This window comes from Hippocampus comes, unplaced genomic scaffold (assembly GCF_001891065.2).
Source record: "Hippocampus comes isolate QL1 unplaced genomic scaffold, H_comes_QL1_v1.1 scaffold171, whole genome shotgun sequence".
Classification (NCBI taxonomy): domain Eukaryota; kingdom Metazoa; phylum Chordata; class Actinopteri; order Syngnathiformes; family Syngnathidae; genus Hippocampus; species Hippocampus comes.
This window is the reverse complement of record NW_017804806.1, coordinates 472,135-497,108: the sequence shown is the minus strand read 5'-3', so window position 1 is coordinate 497,108 and position 24,974 is coordinate 472,135. Positions and strand designations below refer to the sequence as shown.

Genomic DNA, 24,974 nt, shown 5'->3' with positions numbered 1-24,974 from the left:
TTTTTACAGCACCGCGAGACTCTATTGGACACAGTAACCTTGATTCATTATTTTGAAGAGAAAGAGGTAAAAGAGCTTACCAACACTAAATTCAGTAATGTTTTTTGTGGCCGGAGGCATAACCAAACAATCGGCACCATCTGAATACTTTTGCAGTCTCCATTAAAGTGCCACCATGAGCACCGATGCAGAGATGGAGCAGTACGGCGCTGCGGCCATTTACCTCCGAAAGCCAGAAAAGGAGCGGATCGAGGCTCAGGCAGCTCCCTTTGATGCCAAAACCGCCTACTTTGTGGTTGATCCGGCTGAGATGTATCTCAAGGGTAAACTCACAAAGAAGGAGGGTGGAAAAGCCACAGTTGAAATTGATGGTGGAAAGGTAGGCAACTGATTGTCGTACTCCAACAACTTTCCACTTCTCATTAACGTAAGACCGTTTTGATCTTGTGAGTTATTGACCTTGCTTAACTAAACTCTGTAGCATTCTTTCAGTTTTACTCTCAATAATCCTCCAGTGAATGAAGACTAAAATCCTGTCTCATTATTCAGACCGTAACTGTGAAAGAGGATGACATCCACCCCAGAAACCCCCCAAAGTTCGATAAAATTGAGGACATGGCCATGATGACCCACCTCAATGAACCTTGTGTATTGTATAACCTCAAAGAGCGTTATGCCTCATGGATGATCTACGTGAGTTTCGACTTCATAGCTATCTTTTTTTTTTTTTTTTAATCACCATATGCATTTGCGCCGCTCACTTCTCATCTCGGATTTTGCAGACCTACTCTGGATTGTTCTGCGTTGTCGTGAATCCCTACAAGTGGCTTCCGGTGTACGACGCTACGTGTGTCTCGGCCTACAGGGGTAAAAAGAGGATTGAGGCGCCGCCCCACATCTTCTCCATCTCCGACAACGCCTATCAGTTCATGCTCACAGGTAAGAAAAGCCAAGTGACTTGAAGTGTTGACAGCAATGCAAAGATGTTGAGTGAAATTGTGTCAATGATGCTCGCATTGCAGATCGTGAGAACCAGTCTGTCCTGATTACGTGAGTATAGCGAATCATATCTGATTATTATTTTTATTGAGAGGAAATAAAGTCTAAATCTTAATTTGGTTTTACGTTATGCAGCGGAGAATCCGGCGCGGGAAAGACTGTCAACACCAAGCGTGTCATCCAATACTTTGCAACAATTGCAGCTATTGGTTCCAAGAAGTCTGAACAACAAACAGCAGGCAAAATGCAGGTAAATGGCTTACCTGCTGTACTTTACTGTACGTATTAACAGAATTGGGGGAGAACAACCATGACACTATTTAAATGCATCTTTTTGCAGGGCTCTCTTGAAGACCAAATTGTTGCGGCCAACCCTTTGCTGGAGGCGTACGGTAATGCCAAAACTGTGAGGAATGACAACTCCTCTCGTTTCGTAAGTAAATGAAATCATGTTTTGCTTTGTTTTAATCCCTCAATGTGATTGTATTGAATCAAAAAGCTTCTGCTTTTGTTGTTGTAGTTAAATTAATCTATATACGTGCATGTGTTTTAGGGTAAATTCATCAGGATCCACTTTGGCTCCAGTGGAAAATTGTCCTCAGCTGATATCGAAACGTGTGAGTTGAAACTTGTTGCAAGTACAAGTAAAAATACACTCAAGACTGTTTGGTCGGACAATAACAATCATAGAAAATGTGACATTACTACACTGAGACCCATTTAATTACGACTCTTAGATCTCCTGGAGAAGTCCCGTGTCACTTTCCAGTTGTCAGCTGAGAGGAGCTACCATATCTTCTATCAGTTGATGACTGGACATAAACCTGAGCTGCTGGGTAAATTAGGATTGCGCCCAAAAAAAAAAAAAAAGGCTGATAATATCCCCAGAAAATGGCCCACTTGAAGTTACTGAATTATTAACTTGTGCTTTTTGTTTTTAACCTTGGTAGAGGCTCTTCTGATCACCACCAACCCGTATGACTACCCAATGATTAGCCAGGGTGAAATCACTGTCAAGAGCATCAACGATGTCGAGGAGTTCATCGCAACAGATGTGAGGATGCAGTTCTGAATACGACTATTGAGGTTTACTCTATCATTAGAAGGGGAAAGAATGATTACAATCCAAAATAACAATGGGTAATGTACAGACAGCTATTGACATCCTGGGATTCAGCGCAGAAGAGAAACTAGGTATCTACAAGCTGACTGGTGCCGTGATGCATCATGGAAACATGAAGTTCAAGCAGAAGCAGCGTGAGGAGCAGGCTGAGCCCGATGGCACTGAGGGTAAGTCTTGGGTATGACAGCGACTGTATCGAGGGTGGAAGATCAACTCACATTCATGTCTAAGCTCACTGTTCAATCGTATCTTTTATTAGTGGCTGACAAGATTGCTTATCTTATGGGCCTGAACTCAGCTGATATGCTGAAAGCATTGTGCTACCCCAGAGTCAAAGTTGGCAACGAGATGGTGACCAAAGGTCAGACTGTCCCACAGGTCAGAAAAATCAAATTGAAACTCCAGAAGTATTTCCATATTGAAGGAAACTTTTTTTTAAACCAATGACCACCCGAACATCTCTTCACTAGGTCAACAACGCTGTCTCGGCTTTGTGCAAGTCCGTCTATGAGAAAATGTTCTTGTGGATGGTCATCCGCATCAATGAGATGTTGGACACAAAGCAGCCGAGACAGTTCTTCATCGGGGTGTTGGATATCGCTGGGTTTGAGATCTTCGATGTAAGTCTCACTCATCACATATTTTATCTTTAAAAAGATCAGATCGTTGAACTGATTCAACGGGATACTGTAGTTCAACAGCTTGGAGCAACTGTGCATCAACTTCACCAATGAGAAACTGCAACAGTTTTTCAACCACCACATGTTTGTCCTGGAGCAAGAAGAATACAAGAAAGAAGGCATTGAATGGGAATTCATTGACTTCGGCATGGACTTGGCTGCTTGCATTGAGCTTATTGAGAAGGTGAGACACACACTGGAAATCAGACAAGATTCAATTTGATGACAGCTTGATTTGTAAGTATCGAAGAAATCCTGAACTGGTTTGTATTGCTTCAGCCAATGGGCATCTTCTCCATCCTTGAAGAGGAGTGCATGTTCCCCAAGGCCTCTGACACAACGTTCAAGAACAAGCTGCACGATCAGCATCTTGGCAAGACCAAGGCCTTTGAGAAGCCAAAGCCGGCCAAGGGCAAGGCCGAGGCCCACTTCTCACTGGTCCACTATGCCGGTACAGTAGACTACAATATCAATGGCTGGTTGGACAAGAACAAGGACCCACTGAACGACTCCGTTGTCCAACTCTACCAGAAGGCAGCAAACAAACTGCTGGCTATGTTATATGCGGCTCATGCTTCAGCTGAAGGTAAAATTAGAAGATTCATTTGAGAGATGGACCTCTTCTACTCGCACTTGTTTTGATACACAGAATCTGGCGCAAAGAAGGGTGGTGGAAAGAAGAAGGGTGGTTCCTTCCAGACTGTGTCTGCTCTTTTCAGAGTATGTTTTCTAAAAGAGTTCTGAAAAAAAGTCAAACTTTGGTCATATTGGAAAGTGACTAACCAGGAATTCTTTTTGCTGATCCACAGGAAAACTTGGCCAAGCTGATGACCAACTTGAGGAGCACTCACCCTCACTTTGTGCGTTGCTTGATTCCCAACGAATCGAAAACCCCAGGTAAGACGTTTTAAGTTATTTTCCTGAACTGCAGTCAGTAAAAACGAAACTTCTTTTGCATTCAGGTCTTATGGAGAACTTCTTGGTCATCCACCAGCTGAGGTGCAACGGTGTGCTGGAGGGCATCAGAATCTGCAGGAAGGGTTTCCCCAGCAGAATCCTCTACGGGGATTTCAAGCAGAGGTAGCTTTAATTTTGTTAAAATGTCTTCACTAAGGAACCCTTTCAGGGACAGCGGTTACTCCAGTGGACAGCTTATCAGGTTACAGGGTGCATGAAAGGGTTAAAGTGAACTGAATAAAATGTGCAGTAGTTAACCATCCAGCCTTGTTTTTTGTAGATACAAAGTACTGAACGCCAGTGTCATCCCCGACGGTCAGTTCATTGACAACAAGAAGGCTTCGGAGAAACTGCTGGGCTCCATTGACGTGGATCACACTCAGTATAGATTTGGACACACAAAGGTGCATTCATGGAGTACAAAATAGAGATGACATTCATGTATTCTGTCGGATACATACTTGGTAATGATTCATTTACTTCAATTGGTGACCTAGGTGTTCTTCAAAGCTGGTCTGCTGGGTGCACTGGAGGAGATGAGAGATGAGAAACTGGCTGAGCTGGTGACTATGACTCAGGCTCTTTGCAGAGGATATGTTATGAGGAAAGAGTTTGTCAAGATGATGGAGAGGAGGTATGTCGAAGCTGCGTATTTAGCGGTCCCCAAAGAAGGCAGACTGCAATCAAATCCATGTGTCACCCTCCACCCCCCTCCCCAGAGAATCTATCTTCAGCATCCAGTACAACCTCCGTTCCTTCATGAACGTGAAAAACTGGCCATGGCTGAAGCTGTATTTCAAAATCAAGCCACTCCTGAAGAGTGCTGAGACTGAGAAAGAGCTCCAGCAGATGAAGGAGAATTATGAAAAGATGCAAACAGACCTGGGTACTGCTCTGGCCAAAAAGAAGGAGCTGGAAGAGAAAATGGTTTCCTTGCTGCAGGAGAAGAATGACCTGCAACTGCAAGTAGCAGCGGTAAATAGAAAGTTTAATACAAGGCACGATTCACAAAGGCCTTCTCTAAATGCAGTCTCAAACTGAGCTAACTTCCTGGATCAATATAAAATGTAGATTTATTCTGATAAATAAGTGTATGATTTTTTTTGGTCTATATGTAGGAAAGCGATAACCTCGCAGATGCTGAGGAAAGATGTGAGGGACTCATTAAGAGCAAGATCCAGCTTGAGGCCAAGCTCAAAGAGACGACCGAGAGACTGGAAGATGAAGAGGAAATCAACGCTGAGCTGACGGCGAAGAAAAGGAAGCTGGAGGACGAATGCTCAGAGCTGAAGAAAGACATTGACGACTTGGAACTCACCTTGGCGAAAGTGGAGAAGGAGAAACATGCCACTGAAAACAAGGTGAACCTCATTCTGTCTTGGACTCAATTTCAATTCTCACAGGCAGAAAAAAATGGAAATGACATACTGTATTGCCTGAATATTTTAGGTGAAAAACCTGACGGAGGAGATGGCATCTCAAGATGAGTCGATTGCCAAGTTAACAAAAGAGAAGAAAGCCCTTCAGGAGGCCCACCAGCAAACACTGGACGATCTTCAGGCAGAGGAAGACAAAGTTAACACTCTAACCAAGGCCAAGACGAAGCTGGAACAGCAAGTGGATGATGTAAGAACACCATTCTGATGACTTTAATGACTCTGGTGAAATCAGGGTGAAGAGCGTTTAAAGATCATGTCTCATTTACCTTTAAAAAAAAAATGTCATGTAACAGCTTGAAGGCTCACTGGAGCAGGAGAAAAAGCTCCGCATGGATCTTGAGAGAGCCAAGAGAAAGCTTGAGGGTGATCTGAAACTGGCCCAGGAATCCATAATGGACCTGGAGAATGGTAGACAACAATCAGAGGAAAAACTCAAGAAGTAAGAGACAGAAACAAATAGTAAATTTAAGATATTCTTGCTACGTCCTGCCGCAAACACAAATACAATGGAGCATGTATTTTTCCTTCCCACTCAAAGGAAAGACTTTGAGACCAGCCAGCTGCTCAGCAAGATTGAGGACGAACAGTCTCTTGGTGCTCAGCTCCAGAAGAAGATTAAGGAGCTCCAGGTAAATTGGAGCTCTTATTCGAGTTGATATGAAGATCTCATTGCGTTTCAGGTAATACTCTTAATTGTCAATACGATCATCAAACCTAGGCTCGTATTGAGGAACTGGAAGAGGAGATTGAGGCTGAGAGAGCTGCACGAGCCAAGGTGGAGAAGCAGAGGGCTGACCTCTCCAGAGAACTGGAGGAGATCAGCGAGAGGCTGGAGGAAGCCGGCGGAGCCACGGCCGCGCAGATTGAGATGAACAAGAAGCGAGAGGCTGAGTTCCAGAAGCTGCGTCGTGATCTGGAAGAGTCCACCCTGCAGCACGAGGCCACAGCTGCCGCTCTGCGCAAGAAGCAGGCCGACAGCGTCGCAGAGCTGGGCGAGCAGATCGACAACCTCCAGCGTGTCAAGCAGAAGCTGGAGAAGGAGAAGAGCGAGTACAAGATGGAGATTGATGACATCTCCAGCAACATGGAGGCTGTTGCTAAATCCAAGGCAAGAATAATTTATGAAAGGAAATTATTTGGATCTGAACGATCACATACTAAAAGTGAACAATCCGTTTTCCTTGATGACAGAGCAACTTGGAAAAAATCTGCAGAACGCTTGAAGACCAGTATGGAGAGCTCAAAAGCAAACATGATGAGAATGTCCGTCAGTTGAATGATGTCGGCGTTCAGAGGGCAAGACTCCAAACTGAGAACGGTAAGCCAGGTGTGGTAAAACCGACGAAATGTGCAATGTCAATTTTCAAATAACAATCATCATTTGTCATTCAGGTGAGTTTGCTCGTCAGCTTGAGGAAAAGGATGCCCTTGTTTCTCAGTTGACCAGGGGCAAGCAGGCTTTTACTCAGCAAATGGACGAGCTCAAGAGGATGAACGAGGAAGAAGTAAAGGTATGGAATCAACGGAGTTCTTTTGACTCACAAGGTGCCATCCTCCTCTTGCATCGCAATACTTTTTTTTTTTGTAAGTGAAACAATCAATTCAATTTAATTTTGTTGGGCTTACCAGGCCAAGAATGCCCTGGCCCATGCCGTCCAGTCTGCCCGCCACGACTGCGATCTGCTCAGAGAGCAGTTTGAGGAGGAGCAGGAGGCCAAAGCTGAGCTCCAGAGAGGAATGTCCAAGGCCAACAGTGAGGTGGCGCAGTGGAGATCAAAATATGAGACGGATGCTATCCAGCGCACCGAGGAGCTGGAGGAGGCCAAGTAAATCATTTAGACACCTCTCGAAACTCTACTTTTCATTGTTTTCTGAGTAGCTAACATTCTATACGTAAATCACAACCCAAAACAAACAAAAAAAAAAATTATTGCCGATTGCAGGAAGAAGCTTGCCCAGCGACTTCAGGAGGCCGAGGAATCCATCGAGGCTGTGAACGCCAAGTGTGCTTCTTTGGAGAAGACCAAGCAGAGGCTTCAGGGTGAGGTGGAGGACCTCATGATCGATGTGGAGAGAGCGAATGCCCTGGCTGCCAACCTTGACAAGAAGCAGAGGAACTTTGATAAGGTGAGCTAACAACTGAATTCAATGACGTGAGTGAAATCCAGTCCCTTCTCGTACTTCATTTCTAAACGTCTAAAACTTTCCAGGTCCTGGCAGAATGGAAGCAGAAGTTTGAAGAGGGCCAGGCGGAGCTGGAAGGATCCCAGAAGGAGGCCCGTTCTCTCAGTACTGAACTGTTCAAGATGAAGAACTCGTATGAGGAGGCTCTAGACCAGCTGGAGACCTTGAAGAGGGAGAACAAAAACCTGCAGCGTGAGTGACTCACTGAATTTTAGTGAAGATATGCAACCAAAATAAATTTCTCTCCGGTCCATACCCAAGTGGCATTGTGACAATCAGTAACATATCAACACAATCATATACAGTACTGTACTTTGATAACATTAAGACTAGTCCAGTCCAGTCTAAACATAAATCAAGGTAGATCTTTCAACATATTCTATAATTCTATTTCCCTTGTCTTAAGGATGTGTTTTCATATTTTGTGTTTTTCTTTCATAGAGGAAATCTCTGACCTGACTGAACAGATTGGTGAGAGTGGAAAGAGCATCCATGAGCTGGAAAAGGCCAAGAAGACTGTGGAGAGTGAAAAGTCTGAAATACAGACAGCTCTGGAGGAAGCAGAGGTTCAGTAAACAATGTTTTAATCTTTCAAATGTCTGGATTTCAATTGGTTCAGATCGAACTTGGCGAACCAAAGCTACGATTTCAACTTTTGCCATAGGGCACACTGGAGCATGGTGAAGCCAAGATTCTTCGTATTCAGCTAGAGCTCAACCAGATCAAGGGTGAGGTTGACAGGAAGCTGGCCGAGAAGGACGAAGAGATGGAGCAGATCAAGAGGAACAGCCAGAGAGTGATTGACGCCATGCAGAGCACTCTTGATGCTGAGGTCAGGAGTAGGAATGACGTCCTGAGAATCAAGAAGAAGATGGAGGGAGACCTGAATGAGATGGAGATTCAGCTGAGCCACGCCAACAGGCAGGCTGCTGAAGCCCAGAAACAACTGAGGAATGTCCAGGGACAACTCAAGGTGAGCTTCTCATCTCTGTTTCAGAAATGCTCATGAACATAAAACTGATGCTTTTTTTTTTCTTTCAGGATGCCCAATTGCACCTTGATGAGGCTATTCGAGGCCAGGAAGATATGAAGGAACAGGTTGCCATGGTCGAACGTAGAAATGGCCTGATGGTGGCTGAAATTGAGGAGCTGAGAGCTGCTTTGGAGCAGACTGAAAGAGGACGCAAAGTGGCCGAGCAGGAGCTGGTTGATGCCAGCGAGCGTGTCGGATTGCTTCACTCTCAGGTTCATGCTCAGTAATTCAAACCAAAATCTGTTTCTTAAACAGGGGATGCAAACCAAACCAAATTCAATCCCTTACCCTTAACATGCAGAACACCAGCCTTATCAACACCAAGAAAAAGCTGGAGGCGGACTTTGTCCAGGTTCAAAGTGAAGTCGACGATGCCGTTCAGGAAGCACGGAATGCTGAGGAGAAGGCCAAGAAGGCTATCACTGATGTGAGTCGTAACACGCATAATTTCCTGACACCACAAACAGCCCAATCAAGATTTTGAAATATCGATTACAATACCCTTGACCTCAGGCTGCTATGATGGCCGAGGAGCTGAAGAAGGAGCAGGACACCAGCGCTCACCTGGAAAGGATGAAGAAGAACCTGGAGGTCACTGTCAAGGACCTGCAGCACCGTCTGGATGAGGCTGAGAACCTCGCCATGAAGGGTGGCAAGAAGCAGCTCCAGAAACTTGAGTCGAGGGTATGTCATCGTATATCGTACTGTATATATTTCTTTCTGAGTATCCCACAGTGTACACCTGAGATCATTCTTTGGGGGATTTCCTCTTCAGGTGCGTGAGCTTGAATCCGAAGTTGATGCCGAGCAGAGACGCGGAGCTGACGCTATTAAAGGCGTCCGCAAATATGAGAGGAGAGTGAAGGAGCTGACCTACCAGGTGTGTTCCATTTCACTGAAATCTCTGTGCCCTCCTGTAAAGTTTGCAAATCCACATTTCAATACATCCATATTTTTCTCGACATAGACTGAGGAGGACAAGAAGAACATGACCAGACTTCAGGATCTGGTGGACAAATTGCAGCTCAAAGTCAAGGCTTACAAGAGGCAGTATGAGGAGGCTGTGAGTTACTTTAAGAAATGTATTTTTCATATTGGCTAAAATGATTCGGGTTTTTTTTTCATCATCTCTGTTCTAACTCTAAATTTTCCACAGGAGGAGCAGGCCAACACTCACATGTCCAGGCTCAGGAAGGTCCAGCATGAGCTCGAAGAGGCTCAAGAGCGTGCTGACATCGCAGAGTCCCAGGTCAACAAGCTGAGGGCCAAGAGCCGTGATGTTGGAAAGGTAACTGAAAAATCATGACAATGCTCACCAGAGTTTACCAGACCTTAAATTCTAAGACTTAAGTTGGGCACTGGCAACATGATGGAGTACTAGATCAACTGAATAGAAAGTTAATTTTGTTCTTGTGTGTGTTTTTTTTTCCTAGTCTGATGCCGCTCAATAAGGGACTCTCTTTGGACAACATTCAACAGAACTCATATAATATGAAGTAGCTGTTGAAATGCAACTGAATAGAAAGTTAATTTTGTTCTTGTGTGTGTGTGTTTTTTTTCCTAGTCTGATGCCGCTCAATAAGGAACTCTCTTTGGACAACATTCAACAGAGCTCATATAATATGAAGTCGCTGTTGAAATGACTTTTCCTCAATAAAGTTTCTTCTATTGTATTCATCAATCTCAAGTTCTTGTAAAATGAAATAGCAGCTTTTGAAGCTACACTGGGTACGTTTTATCACATCTGGTTTGTGAATTTGTCAAAGCAAAAAGCAAAGGTGGTTAGCGATAAACCAGTACCTTGCATCACTTAATTTCCATTTGCAAAAGTAACACGACATGTAGTCAAAGTAAAATTACAATGTACACGACAAAGTAAAAGCCCATATGTGAATATGTCCTGTCAGACCTAGTTAAAGATGCCTTTCCCCTATCACTTGTATTCTAAGCAAAGTGGCAAGAACCCAATGCCATTTATTTTGGTCACGCTAATTAGGGTTGCCCGAGTGAGAACCTGAAAAACAAAACAAAACTAAAAACAGATCAGGTGTAAGCCTGACTGTGACAACCGACAATAAACTCTGCTTGTCTTTGCAAGTCTCTCTGAACTTTTGCTGACTAATACCAGACATGCAATCTGTTGCAAACGTTAAACTTGTAAACTTATCCTACAGCTATGCCACGACTCTCACAGTCAACTGAACACTCCATATTGCACCTTGTTAGAATGCACTTTCACCTCCGGAGGCAAGCAGTCATGTAAATGAAGTGGTGACCTGCTGAGTAAAACAAGAACAGCTGAAGCTGAATTCATAACTTGATTCGTGTCTGCTGCGCACTGAAGAAAGAAACTGTGATAGAAATTTAAATTTAAACGAAATCTAGCCCCTTATTTAAACGACATCTAGCCCCTTACGATTTGCTGTATATGAAATCTGTATTCAATGTTGATGGCACCGAGCCAGGCTGTTGAAAACGCCTTTCTATTTGAGAAAGCTGCCACATCTAAAAATGCACACTCACAATGAATTACACGGGCCACAAAAAAAAGTGATATGTTCCCTATAGCTCCTCTTTAACCATGCATTTGTTAAACGTGTAGATGAAGTGTCCCAAAAACTATTGAACATATACTTCAGACACACCTACGGCCGCAATGTATTCTATTGAACATCTTCTGGATTATCTCATTAAAAATAAATGAATTCAATTAAAAAGCACGACAACAGTGTAAAATGGTGTACTTGCACCATCTAGTGGAGGAATTAGTAGACGTCAATACATTTCATGACTTCAAACTCTTTCCGAAAAATAAATATAGTCAACATTTAACAACAAATTATAATGCGACAGAACACGTCATACATTCGTCAAAATATAGTTAACATGTTTTTTTATATCTCAAGTTGTACACTGTAAACTCAGCGCGCCACACACAAAAAATGTATTTGCGGCAGTGTAAAGATTTTTAAATGATTTTTAAAAATGTCTTTGCCTTTCAGTCTATTCAAAGGATGAACCTCACGTGTTCATCTTGCGCATCGCCACAATCCAAGTGACAGTTTCAAAATGGCCGATCAAAACTGGTCAAAAAACATCTTCATGGATGAATAAAACAGCACAGCTTCATTATTTTTCTCAAAATAACTCCTCGACTGCTTGCTTTTCAACATTGCAGTTGAAGATTCAATGCCACTGACAAGTTTAGTCTCACAGTACGTACATCATTTTAGCACTGCTGTGTAAACGATACTTGTGGAATGACAATAAGCCTATTATAAGCTCTGGACTGTTGCAGAAATGTTAAGTACGCTCCCTCTCTCGTACCACTTGCTTGCTTTGCAAGCTCAAATTAGCCCAGTGATGACAGCATAAATTAAGAGAAATCCCTTAACCAGTTCACAGGACCATCATTACCGAACATCCTCAGTCAGACTATATTTGAAACACAAAAGCTTTTGTATAGCTTGATAAGTCACGTGTATTTCCTCAAATCGTGCAGTTTGCAATTTGCTTTGAAAGCACATGGGAATACTTGCTATTTTAAAGATATTTCAACCACACCGGTGTTCTATTTTTAGTTGCTGTGATATAGTTTGACGTTAAAGCGGGCTTTGTTTGGCAGTGGTCTTTGTTTGGCGGCGGACTGCCCATAAAGACAAAAAAAGTTCTTGATAATGACAAAGGCAATATTTATTGTCCCAAAAGTCTTAATTGTTAACTCTATTTGTTTTCATGTGGAATTATCTTTCACTTTTGCTTGCTAGGATGCTCACATGGACTGCAAGTGACCCCGCTTCGCTGCCATGCAATAAATTACTGTCTTGCTGATGGCAGAGAACCTTCTATCGTCCATTCTAGAAAACTGATTTGGCCTTTTAAAAGCACTCTCTCAAATAAAGAGGTGAAAGTCGAAAGGACGTCTTAGAGAGTTCTTTTAAAGTGTGTCAGACTCCTCGTCTCAAAACATTTTGGAGGTGTTTTATTTCAGTTCAAGGGCTTGATGTCGGGGGGAGTCAATCGGTAGGGGGCGGGCACTTAAAAAGGATCTACATCCACAAGAACGTGCTAAGGGGAGAAATATTTTTACATAAATGATCAGACGATCAGGTAACGCGAAATTATGACGCTATTGCTAGTTTCTGACAAAGCCCATCTTAAGAATCGGACTCCACACAGGAGACATGAAAAGCTGGCAAGAATTTCTCTACTTTAGGTCCATTACACTCACACTATATTTAACTTGACAAATTCAACAGGTTCGAGTTCAATAGTGACGCCATCACAATGCCAGTCTGATCTGGGCTGCAACATTTTGTCACCGCTCCGAACAATGGCACCGCGTCTTCGCAGCTGAAGTCAAGGTGACCCAAGAAGCAGTCATGCGCTACATTAACAAACCACAACTTTATTGGAGATGAACGACGAGCCGCAAGGTGTCAAACAACTGGGCGCATGATGCATCTCGGCGCCAGGGAACTGCCACCTATTTACGACACCACCTGTAGACCTTTGCTTTTCCAAAAATAGAACCGAAAGCAAAACCAGTGCAACAGGTACGGCTAAAAAAAAAAAGCCTAATAAAATGACGGATGGTGAACTTTAACTCAACTCGAGTAGATGTCAGAATCAATTCTATTCAGGCCATCTGGGAAAACTTTTGACCTTGTTTGAAATACCATGTGTTTCCAGCACATGTTTAAACACTTTGCTTTGCTTCAAGGTCATCTCCCTTAAATTTAAAAGGCAGCAGCAAAGCTTGACTCAACAAACCATATTTGGAACTCAAACAGATTCATCGCATTAAGAAGGAAATGTGCTAAAATGGAAGACGCGTTTTGCCAACGCCGTTCTTGGAAATTGACATTGGTCTTGGCTTGTGCTTTTATTGATCATGGCATCTCTACCATCTTGTTTATTGCACGGGACTAATTCGGAGTCTTATCTGAGTCTGGATGACAACTGTTCATCCACCGCATTCCAAGAGGATATGTAATCCCTCCTCAAGTTTTCCGGCATGGCGCTCAGCCTAACTTTTCTGCAACTGTATACCAATGACATTTGCGTGCTTCTCCAAAACCAAGCCAGCGCCTGGCACGGTGCGCCATGTCAAGATGATCACATGTCGCTGATAATTGAGTCGGAAACAACATTTGCGCATCGTAGATCCCAAGCAACCTCAAATATGCGGGGGTGAATTCCATTATCGTCATCTTTAAATTTTTTTTTTTTTAGAAAAAGGACAACGGAGCTTAGATTCATTTTTTAAGTGTATCAACACTGTCAGTGTGATAAATATAATATCTAAACATTTTAGCAATTCAATTTCAACAATAACATAACTGGATTCTCACTATATCACACTGCTAGTGTCTTGTAATTGTTCAACTGAATAATTTCTCAATTTTATGAGTGGGTATTATTTTTAATTTCTTTTTTTTACCTTGAGCTTCAGCAAAGGGGGCTCGGGGCGGGGATAGAATACACGACAACCATAAAACTAGGCACAAGGCAACACAATCACGTTAAATGTCAATGTCACAGGATTAGCGACAACATGACAAGAATACATGACCAAATCGAGCAGGGCACACCTACCAAGGAGACTGGCCTCCTCTATAAAAGACAGTGCCCAGGACTCTGACAATAACTGGTAGGCTTCCAACACAGGTTAGTAAGAAATGGCATCAATGTTTTTTTTTCTTTTTTTTGTGGTCATATTTTCAAATAAATATGCAAACCTTGACTCATCTTTCATCTCCCTTATTCCTAGGATCATAAGACCAAATCCGATTTTCATCTTCTGTTGGGACCATAAGAGGTAATTACAATCTCTGATGGCGATTTGCAAAAAAAAAAAAAAAAGACAAATGTAAAAGAGAGGATGTCTGAACCGTGCCTTGTCGCAGTCTCCATTAAAGTGCCACCATGAGCACCGACGCGGAGATGGAGCAGTATGGCGTGGCGGCCATGTACCTGCGCAAGCCAGAGAAGGAGCGGATTGAGGCTCAGTCTGCTCCCTTTGATGCCAAAACAGCCTACTTTGTCACTGATCCCGAGGAGATGTACCTCAGGGGCAAACTCATCAAAAGGGAGGGGGGCAAAGCCACTGTGGAGACATTAATTTCAAAAAAGGTAAGTGCAATTGAGGCTCCAAATTAACCCTTTCGAGGACAGCGGTTACTACAGTGGATAGTTTATCATCTTATCAGGTTACAGGTTACCATTATTAATGCACGAAAGGGTTAAACCTACGAGACCTTCACTCACAAAATAGCTCAGAATGATCATAGTGTGACATACTGTAGCCGAGCGCATTAACTCAATGTTCCATTTTGACTCAAGATGCTCTATTGGATGTGTTAGCAAATCCTCTGAAAAAAAGACAAACTTGATTTGCCCTGCAGACAGTCACCGTCAAAGAAGATGACATCCATCCAATGAACCCTCCCAAATTCGATAAAATTGAGGACATGGCCATGATGACCCACCTCAACGAGCCTGCTGTATTGTATAACCTCAAAGAGCGTTTTGCATCCTGGATGATCTACGTGAGTCCAGTTTGAACCGAAGTCATGGATTAGTCACAAGTAGGGAGCTTTACGAGAGCGATGCAATCTCTTCCCAGACCTATTCCGGCCTGTTCTGCGTCGTGGTGAACCCCTACAAGTGGCTTCCCGTGTACGACCAGACAGTGGTTGTGGCCTACAGAGGCAAGAAGAGGATTGAGGCCCCGCCCCACATCTTCTCCATCTCTGACAACGCCTATCAGTTCATGCTCACTGGTAAACATCACAATAAACTTTTATAAAATCGCATTTTTGATCAACTTTCGATCAATGTGTCTTATTTATTTTTACTTTCAATCATAGATCGCGAGAACCAGTCTGTCCTTATCACGTGAGTTTCAACCCATCTTGACAAAAAAACCCAACACGATATTTCATGAAGTACTGAACACAACACGAGCTATTAATATTATTCTTGTTGTCCCAAAGTGGAGAATCCGGTGCCGGAAAGACTGTCAACACCAAGCGTGTCATCCAGTACTTTGCAACAATTGCAGTTGCTGGAGGCAAAAAAGTTGAGACATCTGGGAAGATGCAGGTAAAACTAGAATTACATTCAAAAGAGCATCAGCCCAATCCATACTGACACTGGCAAATACCCACTTCTGGCATATGTTTGAATTTTGGCATTGAAGGTGCGACTATATGAGAAATGAATGTCGGAAAAAAAAAAAAAACTCCCAAAATAAAGAACATGTGGCCTTCTCTTGGTGGAGCCTCATTTGTCAGTCGGCTAAAAATCTGCTGACAGCATCGTTCTGCCCTTGTAGGGTTCCCTGGAAGATCAAATCATTGCAGCCAACCCTCTGCTGGAGGCGTACGGTAATGCCAAGACTGTGAGGAATGACAACTCCTCTCGTTTCGTAAGTCGCTTGACTTCAACTGCCGCATATTTACTGTGAACAAGCCAAGCTGACACGTGCCCGGTCATCCATTCAGGGTAAATTCATCAGAATCCACTTTGGCTCGACCGGCAAACTGGCTTCAGCTGATATTGAAACTTGTGAGTTTTCAGTCACCGCATGAACGGCACAAAAGCAAAGTTGGCTCCATGTCAATTCCCGTTTGTCTGAACAAATGATAAGATCTGCTGGAGAAGTCCCGTGTCACCTTCCAGTTGTCTGCGGAGAGGAGCTATCATATCTTCTATCAGCTGATGACCGGACATAAGCCCGAACTGCTCGGTGTGTCACGTGACATAAAATGTCCCCCAAAAAAATCAGTCAAATAGGAAAAACTGATTTGTGTGTTCCTTCAACTTCATTCCAGAGGCTCTTCTGATCACCACCAACCCGTATGACTACCCAATGATCAGCCAGGGTGAAATCACCGTCAAGAGCATCAATGACGTCGAGGAGTTCATCGCAACAGATGTGAGTCAGATATGACGATTCGCATAATCGCGACAAAGAATAACCTCGCTTCAAAAAGCATTGGTGTGATGATGACGTCAATGTTATCTGTATGAATGCAGACTGCTATTGACATCCTGGGCTTCACTGGCGAGGAAAAGGTTAGCATCTTCAAGCTGACTGGTGCCGTGATGCATCATGGCAACATGAAATTCAAGCAGAAGCAGCGCGAGGAGCAGGCGGAACCCGATGGCACTGAGGGTAACCACACAAATGCTGTGATGTCTCCACACACAATACAAAAATTTCACAAGGTGAAACTTTTTTTTTTTCTCCAGAGGCTGATAAAATCGCTTACCTCATGGGTCTGAACTCAGCTGACATGCTGAAAGCTCTGTGCTACCCTCGAGTCAAAGTTGGGAATGAATTTGTCACCAAAGGTCAGACAGTCCCACAGGTAAACAACTTATACCCACGATTGGTATTGCTGTTTTTGTTTTCTTTTTATAAAATAATGTTAAGATTTAAAACGACCCGAAAATTTTTCTAGGTCAACAACTCTGTCTCAGCTTTGTGCAAGTCCGTCTATGAGAAAATGTTCTTGTGGATGGTCATCCGCATCAATGAGATGTTGGACACAAAGCAGCCCAGACAGTTCTTCATCGGGGTGCTGGATATCGCTGGGTTTGAGATCTTCGATGTAAGTGACATGACAACATTTCTGGTAATATACTGTCCGTACACTTGACATCAATGAATTAATTATCATGGACTGTATGGCTGCGTCCTGCAGTACAACAGCTTGGAGCAACTGTGCATCAACTTCACCAATGAGAAACTGCAACAGTTTTTCAACCACCACATGTTTGTCCTGGAGCAAGAAGAATACAAGAAAGAAGGCATTGATTGGGACTTTATTGATTTTGGGATGGACTTGGCTGCTTGCATTGAGCTTATTGAGAAGGTGAGAAAAATGTGCCTGCAGCTATCTGAGAAAATGATGATGAATCTCAGAGCTCCTTCCGAAATGACCGACGCTATTTCCCCCAATAGCCAATGGGCATCTTTTCCATCCTTGAAGAGGAGTGCATGTTCCCCAAGGCTACGGACTCCTCTTTCAAGAACAAGCTGTACGATCAGCATCTTGGCAAGACCAAGGCCTTTGAGAAGCCAAAACCAGCAAAGGGCAAGGCCGAGGCCCACTTCTCATTGGTCCACTATGCCGGTACAGTGGACTACAATATCACTGGCTGGTTGGACAAGAACAAGGACCCACTGAATGACTCCGTTGTGCAACTTTACCAGAAGTCTTCAAACAAACTGCTGGGCATGTTGTATGCTACCCATGCTTCAGCTGAAGGTATGAAGCTCATACGGGAAGTATTGGAAATGTTGTTTGGGTTTGCATATAATGACAATCATTTGTAAAACAGAGAGCGGCGGTGGTGGCAAGAAGGGAGGTGGAAAAAAGAAGGGTGGTTCCTTCCAGACTGTCTCGGCTCTGTTCAGGGTAAAGTCATCAATCATATATGTGAATATTTTACAGAGGTGGACGAATACCAATACTGTACCAGCTATAAAGTATGACAGGTATGACCAGGTATTGGGTTGATGCAGGCCTTATTTAAGGTATTGGGTACTCGTGAAGGGTGCCGATACCAGCCACCGATACTGAAGCCCCACCCCCACCCCCAAAATATCTGTCATTGAATAAATCTTCCTTGCCAGTAGTCGGTGCAACATTGAGACCATTTGACACATCAGTGAATTATCATGTGTGTCAGAAAGACAATTATCGGCCATTGCATTCATTGAAATTGTACCAGTGGTATCAGTATGTGGTTTTAGTATCGGTGAGTACTCAAGAGTGAAGACTCATACTGGCATCGGCCTGAATTAAAGTGATATCGACTCGTTGATGGTTGTTACAATGATGATATTTCACATCTTAGGAGAACTTGGGCAAGCTGATGACCAACTTAAGGAGCACTCATCCTCACTTTGTGCGCTGCCTGATTCCCAATGAAACAAAGACCCCAGGTTTGATGTCATCCTACTTTTGGGCTTTTTACTCTCAACACTCAATTGAGACTGCAATGAAATATTTTCAACAATGTTCAGGTCTTATGGAGAACTTCTTGGTCATCCACCAGCTGAGGTGCAACGGTGTGCTGGAGGGCATCAGAATCTGCAGGAAGGGTTTCCCCAGCAGAATCCTCTACGGGGATTTCAAGCAAAGGTCGCTGCAAAGAAATCACCGGAAGTTGTTTTTAAGATGAACCTACAATTCGGTAAACGAAACAGGTTTCTCATTCTTTTGCAGATACAAAGTATTGAACGCCAGTGTCATCCCCGAGGGTCAGTTCATTGACAACAAGAAGGCTGCGGAGAAACTGCTGGGCTCCATTGACGTGGATCACACTCAGTACAGATTTGGACACACTAAGGTGTGTCACGAATAGCTACATGTTGTTTGGGGATAGCTTGGGCATGGATTGGCAATTTACAACTATTATTTAATCCCGCACAGGTGTTCTTCAAAGCCGGTCTGCTGGGTACCCTGGAGGAGATGCGAGATGAGAAACTGGCTGCATTGGTGACCATGACTCAGGCTCTCTGCCGAGGATTCCTCATGAGGAAAGAGTTTGTGAAGATGATGGAGAGGAGGTAGAAATACATTTTCGCTGGAAAAACACACATGGCGCCAAGCACAACACACAGCGAATCAAAAATTCGTTCATGCCGTGTTTCATAGAGAAGCAATCTTCACCATCCAGTACAACGTGCGCTCATTCATGAATGTGAAAAACTGGCCCTGGATGCATCTTTACTTCAAGATCAAGCCACTCCTCAAGAGTGCTGAGACGGAGAAAGAGCTGGCGCAGATGAAGGAGAATTATGGCAAAATGCAAGCTGATCTGGCGACTGCTCTGGCCAAAAAGAAAGAACTGGAGGAGAAAATGGTTTCTCTCTTACAGGAGAAGAATGACCTGCAACTGCAAGTGGCAGCTGTGAGTGATCCCTGAGACACGTTACCAGATAACTCACAGAGCTGAAACATCACTTCTTCTTGTGCCAAAAAAAGTTTTTTAGTTCACACTAACAAGATTCATTTTTAACAACAGGAAAGTGAGAACCTCTCAGATGCCGAGGAAAGATGTGAGGGACTCATTAAGAGCAAGATCCAGCTTGAGGCCAAGCTCAAAGAGACGACCGAGAGACTGGAAGATGAAGAGGAAATCAACGCTGAGCTGACGGCGAAGAAAAGGAAGCTGGAGGACGAATGCTCAGAGCTGAAGAAAGATATTGACGACTTGGAACTCACCTTGGCTAAAGTGGAGAAGGAGAAACACGCCACTGAAAACAAGGTGAACCTCATTTTGACTTTGACTCGATTTTGATTGTCACGAGCAAAAACAAATGGCAACGATATATCGTATGAATGTTTTAGGTGAAAAACCTGACGGAGGAGATGGCATCTCAAGATGAGTCGATTGCCAAGTTAACAAAAGAGAAGAAAGCCCTTCAGGAGGCCCACCAGCAAACACTGGACGATCTTCAGGCAGAGGAAGACAAAGTTAACACTCTAACCAAGGCCAAGACGAAGCTGGAACAGCAAGTGGATGACGTAAGAACACCATTCTGATGACTTGAAGGACTCAGGTGAAATCAGGTAGAATATCGTTCAAACGTCATTATTCCAAAACTGTCATGTAACAGCTTGAGGGCTCGCTGGAGCAAGAGAAGAAGCTCCGCATGGACCTCGAGAGGGCCAAGAGGAAGCTTGAGGGTGATCTGAAACTGGCTCAGGAATCCATCATGGACCTGGAGAATGATAAACAACAATCTGAGGAGAAAATCAAAAAGTAAGAGAAAATATCTATCTATAAATATACAGTATGTGGATGTATAAATCTCCTCCCTGCTGCAAACACAAATACAATGGATCTTATATTTTTTCCTTTCCACTCAAAGGAAAGACTTTGAGACCAGCCAGCTGCTCAGCAAGATTGAGGACGAACAGTCTCTTGGTGCTCAGCTCCAGAAGAAGATTAAGGAGCTCCAGGTAAATTGGAGATCTTATTCGAGTTGATATGAAGATCTCATTGTGTTTCAGGTAATACACTTGTCAATACGATCATCAAACCTAGGCTCGTATTGAGGAACTGGAAGAGGAGATTGAGGCTGAGAGAGCTGCACGAGCCAAGGTGGAGAAGCAGAGGGCTGACCTCTCCAGAGAACTGGAGGAGATCAGCGAGAGGCTGGAGGAAGCCGGCGGAGCCACGGCCGCGCAGATTGAGATGAACAAGAAGCGAGAGGCTGAGTTCCAGAAGCTGCGTCGTGATCTGGAAGAGTCCACCCTGCAGCACGAGGCCACAGCTGCCGCTCTGCGCAAGAAGCAGGCCGACAGCGTCGCAGAGCTGGGCGAGCAGATCGACAACCTCCAGCGTGTCAAGCAGAAGCTGGAGAAGGAGAAGAGCGAGTACAAGATGGAGATTGATGACCTCTCCAGCAACATGGAGGCTGTTGCTAAAGCAAAGGTTTGCATCAGCCTTTGTGAAAACTCCCATTGTACTCTGGATCCAAACATCATGGAAAACAAATCAAAAACATGACCTTGTCTTTGGAAGATGATTTGAAATAAACTTGTCTTTGCAGGGCAACTTGGAGAAAATGTGCAGAACTCTTGAAGACCAGTTAAGTGAAATTAAGTCCAAAAATGACGAGAATGTACGGCAGCTGAATGACTTGAGCGCACAGAAGGCAAGACTGCAAACAGAGAACGGTGAGTCAGCCAACACATATTCAGTTTGATTTCCCACACCAAGTGGTCGTCGCGAAATCAATCACCAGTCAATCACACGTATATCGTTGCTCAGGTGAGTTTGCTCGTCAACTTGAAGAGAAGGAAGCTCTCATTTCCCAGCTGACCAGGGGCAAGCAGGCTTACACTCAGCAGATTGAAGAGCTGAAGAGACACATTGAGGAGGAAGTGAAGGTGGAAGAGCTCATATTTAGAACCATCCTTCCCAGGTCTTCTATCCAGTATTCATCTGCCATTTCTGCTGTCCTTGTTTTGACTTTATAGGCCAAGAATGCCCTGGCCCATGCCGTCCAGTCTGCCCGCCACGACTGCGATCTGCTCAGAGAGCAGTTTGAGGAGGAGCAGGAGGCCAAAGCTGAGCTCCAGAGAGGAATGTCCAAGGCCAACAGTGAGGTGGCGCAGTGGAGATCAAAATATGAGACGGATGCTATCCAGCGCACCGAGGAGCTGGAGGAGGCCAAGTAAATCATTTGGACACCTCTCGGAATTCTATTCATACGTCTTAAGTGTGTTCAATTGTCGACACATAAATGACAACCCCCCAAAAAATATTGCCCATTACAGGAAGAAGCTTGCCCAGCGTCTCCAGGAAGCCGAGGAGTCCATTGAAGCTGTGAACTCCAAGTGTGCCTCTTTGGAAAAGACCAAGCAGAGGCTGCAAGGGGAGGTGGAGGACCTCATGATCGATGTGGAGAGAGCGAATGCCCTGGCTGCCAACTTGGACAAGAAGCAGAGGAACTTTGATAAGGTGAGCTAGCAACTGAATTCAATGACGTGAGTAAAATCCAGTACCTTCTCGTACTTCATTTCTAAACGTCTAAAACTTTCCAGGTCCTGGCAGAATGGAAGCAGAAGTTTGAAGAGGGCCAGGCGGAGCTGGAAGGATCCCAGAAGGAGGCCCGTTCTCTCAGTACTGAACTGTTCAAGATGAAGAACTCGTATGAGGAGGCTCTGGACCAGCTGGAGACCTTGAAGAGGGAGAACAAGAACCTGCAGCGTGCGTCACTTTGCGGTCTACATCGAGGAGAAATGACCACAATGGTTATTTCGAAAAATATCGTTTATAATTGTAATAATAATCAAAATGTTTTTGACCTGCAGAGGAGATCTCTGATCTAACTGAACAGATTGGGGAGACCGGAAAAAGCATCCATGAGCTGGAAAAAGCGAAAAAGACGGTCGAAAGTGAAAAGGCTGAGATTCAGACCGCTCTTGAAGAGGCAGAGGTATCACATGATAGTAGCATGAATTCTAATCACCACGATACTCTGTGCTGAGTTTAAAATTGTGTTGCTGACGTGACAAAACGATGCCTTTCTCTATTCAACGTTACTGAGGTCACGTTTCTCGCGCACAGGGCACACTGGAGCACGAAGAGTCCAAGATTCTCCGCGTCCAACTGGAGCTCAACCAGATCAAGGGGGAGGTTGACAGGAAGCTGGCCGAGAAGGACGAAGAGATGGAGCAGATCAAGAGGAACAGCCAGAGAGTGACTGACTCCATGCAGAGCACTCTTGATGCTGAGGTCAGGAGCAGGAATGACGCACTGAGAGTTAAGAAGAAGATGGAGGGAGACCTGAATGAGATGGAGATTCAGCTGAGCCACGCCAACAGGCAGGCTGCTGAAGCCCAGAAACAACTGAGGAATGTCCAGGGACAACTCAAGGTGAGCTTCTCGTCTCTGCTTCAGAAATGCTCATGAACATAGAACTGATGATTTGGTTTTTGCCAGGATGCCCAATTGCACCTTGACGATGCTGTCAGAGGCCAGGAAGACATGAAGGAGCAGGTTGCCATGGTGGAGCGCAGGAACGGCCTGATGCTGGCTGAAATCGAGGAGCTGAGAGCCGCTCTGGAACAGACAGAGAGGGGACGCAAAGTGGCCGAGCAGGAGCTGGTCGATGCTAGCGAGCGTGTCGGGCTGCTTCACTCTCAGGTGTGGTTTCCGTTAGCTGACGTCGAGATGACTGCCGCCATCATTTGTCTCAAAATAACTTTCTCAAAATTTTAGAACACCAGTCTACTGAACACCAAGAAGAAGCTGGAGTCTGACCTCGTCCAGATCCAAAGTGAAGTGGACGATGCCGTTCAGGAATCAAGAAATGCTGAGGAGAAGGCCAAAAAGGCTATCACTGATGTGAGTCTACTCACAAACCCAGAAACGATGCAATGATTGGTAAGAAATTGCAAATAATTTGTGTAACATCTCAACACCTCAGGCTGCCATGATGGCTGAGGAGCTGAAGAAGGAACAGGACACCAGCGCTCATCTGGAAAGAATGAAGAAGAACCTGGAGGTCACTGTCAAGGACCTGCAGCACCGTCTGGATGAGGCTGAGAACCTCGCCATGAAGGGTGGCAAGAAGCAGCTCCAGAAACTCGAGTCGAGGGTATGGACCGCACGTACAGGGGCCATACAAGAGAATTCATCTAATTTTATTCTTTAGTCAAGTCATGTTTATTCATACAACCCTTAGTCACAAAAGATTTTCAAAGGGCTTTACTGGTCCATAGATCACGAGAGGAGAGGCGGCAGTAAAACAGGCCAAAATACAGATCTCAGTGGGTGAGGCACAGCAAGTGATTAGTTGCATTACATGTGGTTTTACCAAATACAAAAGGGAACAAACAAGTGCTAAATTGAGATTTAAACATTTCTGCAGAGGTAGCTGCTCTAATTTGCATACGTAAGGAATTCCACAGTACTGTACTGGAGCCTGAATGGAGAATGTTCTATAACCTGCTCACTTTTTAGCTTCCAGAGTCACCAAAACACCAACATGTTGTGACCGTAAGGTACCACAAAATCCGCAAGTTAGGAAGACGCTAAGCTAACATTTTATGCGGAAGCAACAAAACCTTAAAATCAATTCCCAGGTGGAACTTTAGAGTCTGCAGAATTTCTGAACAACTGCCAGTTTGTCTGGGCAAGAAGAATCTGTCCCAATATTTCTACTATGTTAAAAAATGCGTGTGCGTTTTTTCAGGTCCGTGAACTGGAAACCGAAGTCGAGACTGAGCAGAGACGCGGAGCTGATGCTGTTAAAGGTGTCCGCAAATATGAGAGGAGAGTGAAGGAACTGACCTACCAGGTGTGTTCCACTTCACCACAACTCACAGCTTTCCACTTTGGAACAGCAGTGACAACGTCACACGTTTACCTGTGCAGACTGAGGAGGACAAGAAGAACGGGACGAGGCTTCAGGATCTGGTGGATAAACTGCAAATGAAAGTCAAGGCTTACAAAAGACAAGCCGAGGAGGCTGTAAGTCCACGACATTACAATTTGACAAAAAAATGAACATTGATTCATAAAACGGAAACATCTTCAATTTTCTCTTGCAGGAGGAGCAGGCCAACACTCACATGTCTAGGCTCAGGAAGGTCCAGCATGAGCTCGAAGAGGCTCAAGAGCGTGCTGACATCGCAGAGTCCCAGGTCAACAAGCTGAGGGCCAAGAGTCGTGATGCTGGAAAGGTAACATATTAATTTTAAGCGTCAAATGTACAATCTCTCAAGGACGACTCATAATATTTGATGCTTTTCTTTTTCAGGGAAGTGACGCTACTGAATAAAAAAAAATGGTGATATAATTGTGGAGGGTTCCATACAATATGGACCCCGTTATCTCTGAATTCAATGAAAGTAATAAATGCTTTGGAAAAAAAGTTTGCGGTTTTCTCAATTAAAAATGGTTTCATACCACACTTTTTAATGGTCTTACTGAAGGATCACATGCGAAAATCAATACGTCGAAATGCATTTTATTTGTGGATATACTCTAATACAATACATTCATATGATAGACTCAGC

The 24,974-nt window shown here is 44.1% G+C and overlaps 1 protein-coding gene across 4 annotated transcripts; it reads left to right on the top strand.

Moving 5' to 3' along the window:
* Positions 1 to 9: 9 nt before the first annotated feature.
* LOC109507263 (myosin heavy chain, fast skeletal muscle) lies at positions 10 to 24,829 on the top strand. 4 transcript variants are annotated; one of them, XM_019856619.1, is made up of 41 exons: positions 14,001 to 14,085; positions 14,189 to 14,236; positions 14,325 to 14,550; positions 14,823 to 14,966; positions 15,044 to 15,200; positions 15,288 to 15,315; positions 15,414 to 15,522; positions 15,755 to 15,847; positions 15,924 to 15,987; positions 16,070 to 16,168; positions 16,254 to 16,357; positions 16,459 to 16,597; positions 16,675 to 16,793; positions 16,887 to 17,036; positions 17,130 to 17,300; positions 17,390 to 17,696; positions 17,770 to 17,846; positions 18,289 to 18,376; positions 18,458 to 18,575; positions 18,660 to 18,783; positions 18,867 to 19,003; positions 19,092 to 19,347; positions 19,462 to 19,704; positions 19,788 to 19,964; positions 20,057 to 20,202; positions 20,312 to 20,402; positions 20,488 to 20,877; positions 20,996 to 21,122; positions 21,217 to 21,335; positions 21,426 to 21,622; positions 21,726 to 21,909; positions 21,993 to 22,158; positions 22,263 to 22,387; positions 22,519 to 22,827; positions 22,894 to 23,097; positions 23,173 to 23,298; positions 23,381 to 23,551; positions 24,149 to 24,253; positions 24,331 to 24,426; positions 24,507 to 24,638; positions 24,716 to 24,829. In XM_019856619.1, exons 3-41 carry the CDS (start codon positions 14,344 to 14,346, stop codon positions 24,734 to 24,736), a joined length of 5,820 nt encoding a protein of 1,939 aa, XP_019712178.1. In that variant the 5' UTR covers positions 14,001 to 14,085; positions 14,189 to 14,236; positions 14,325 to 14,343; the 3' UTR covers positions 24,737 to 24,829. The 4 variants fall into 4 exon arrangements, with proteins under 4 accessions (XP_019712333.1, XP_019712251.1, XP_019712178.1 ...); XM_019856774.1 differs by lacking the exons at positions 14,001 to 14,085; positions 14,189 to 14,236; positions 14,325 to 14,550; ... (36 more) ...; positions 24,507 to 24,638; positions 24,716 to 24,829 and adding exons at positions 10 to 66; positions 157 to 379; positions 550 to 693; ... (35 more) ...; positions 9,572 to 9,703; positions 9,849 to 9,901; XM_019856692.1 differs by lacking the exons at positions 14,001 to 14,085; positions 14,189 to 14,236 and adding an exon at positions 157 to 325 and having other exon boundaries at positions 14,494 to 14,550.
* The last annotated feature ends 145 nt before the right edge of the window (positions 24,830 to 24,974 follow it).

What these genes read in the sequence shown, in the direction of transcription:
- LOC109507263 (XM_019856692.1), top strand. Translation starts at nt 176, where the DNA reads ATGAGCACCGATGCAGAGATGGAGCAGTACGGCGCTGCGGCCATTTAC. An exon ending in CTATCAGTTCATGCTCACTG is followed by an intron (nt 15,201 to 15,287) that starts GTAAACATCACA and finishes TTTCAATCATAG; the next exon opens with ATCGCGAGAACCAGTCTGTC. An exon ending in TACCCATGCTTCAGCTGAAG is followed by an intron (nt 17,697 to 17,769) that starts GTATGAAGCTCA and finishes TTTGTAAAACAG; the next exon opens with AGAGCGGCGGTGGTGGCAAG.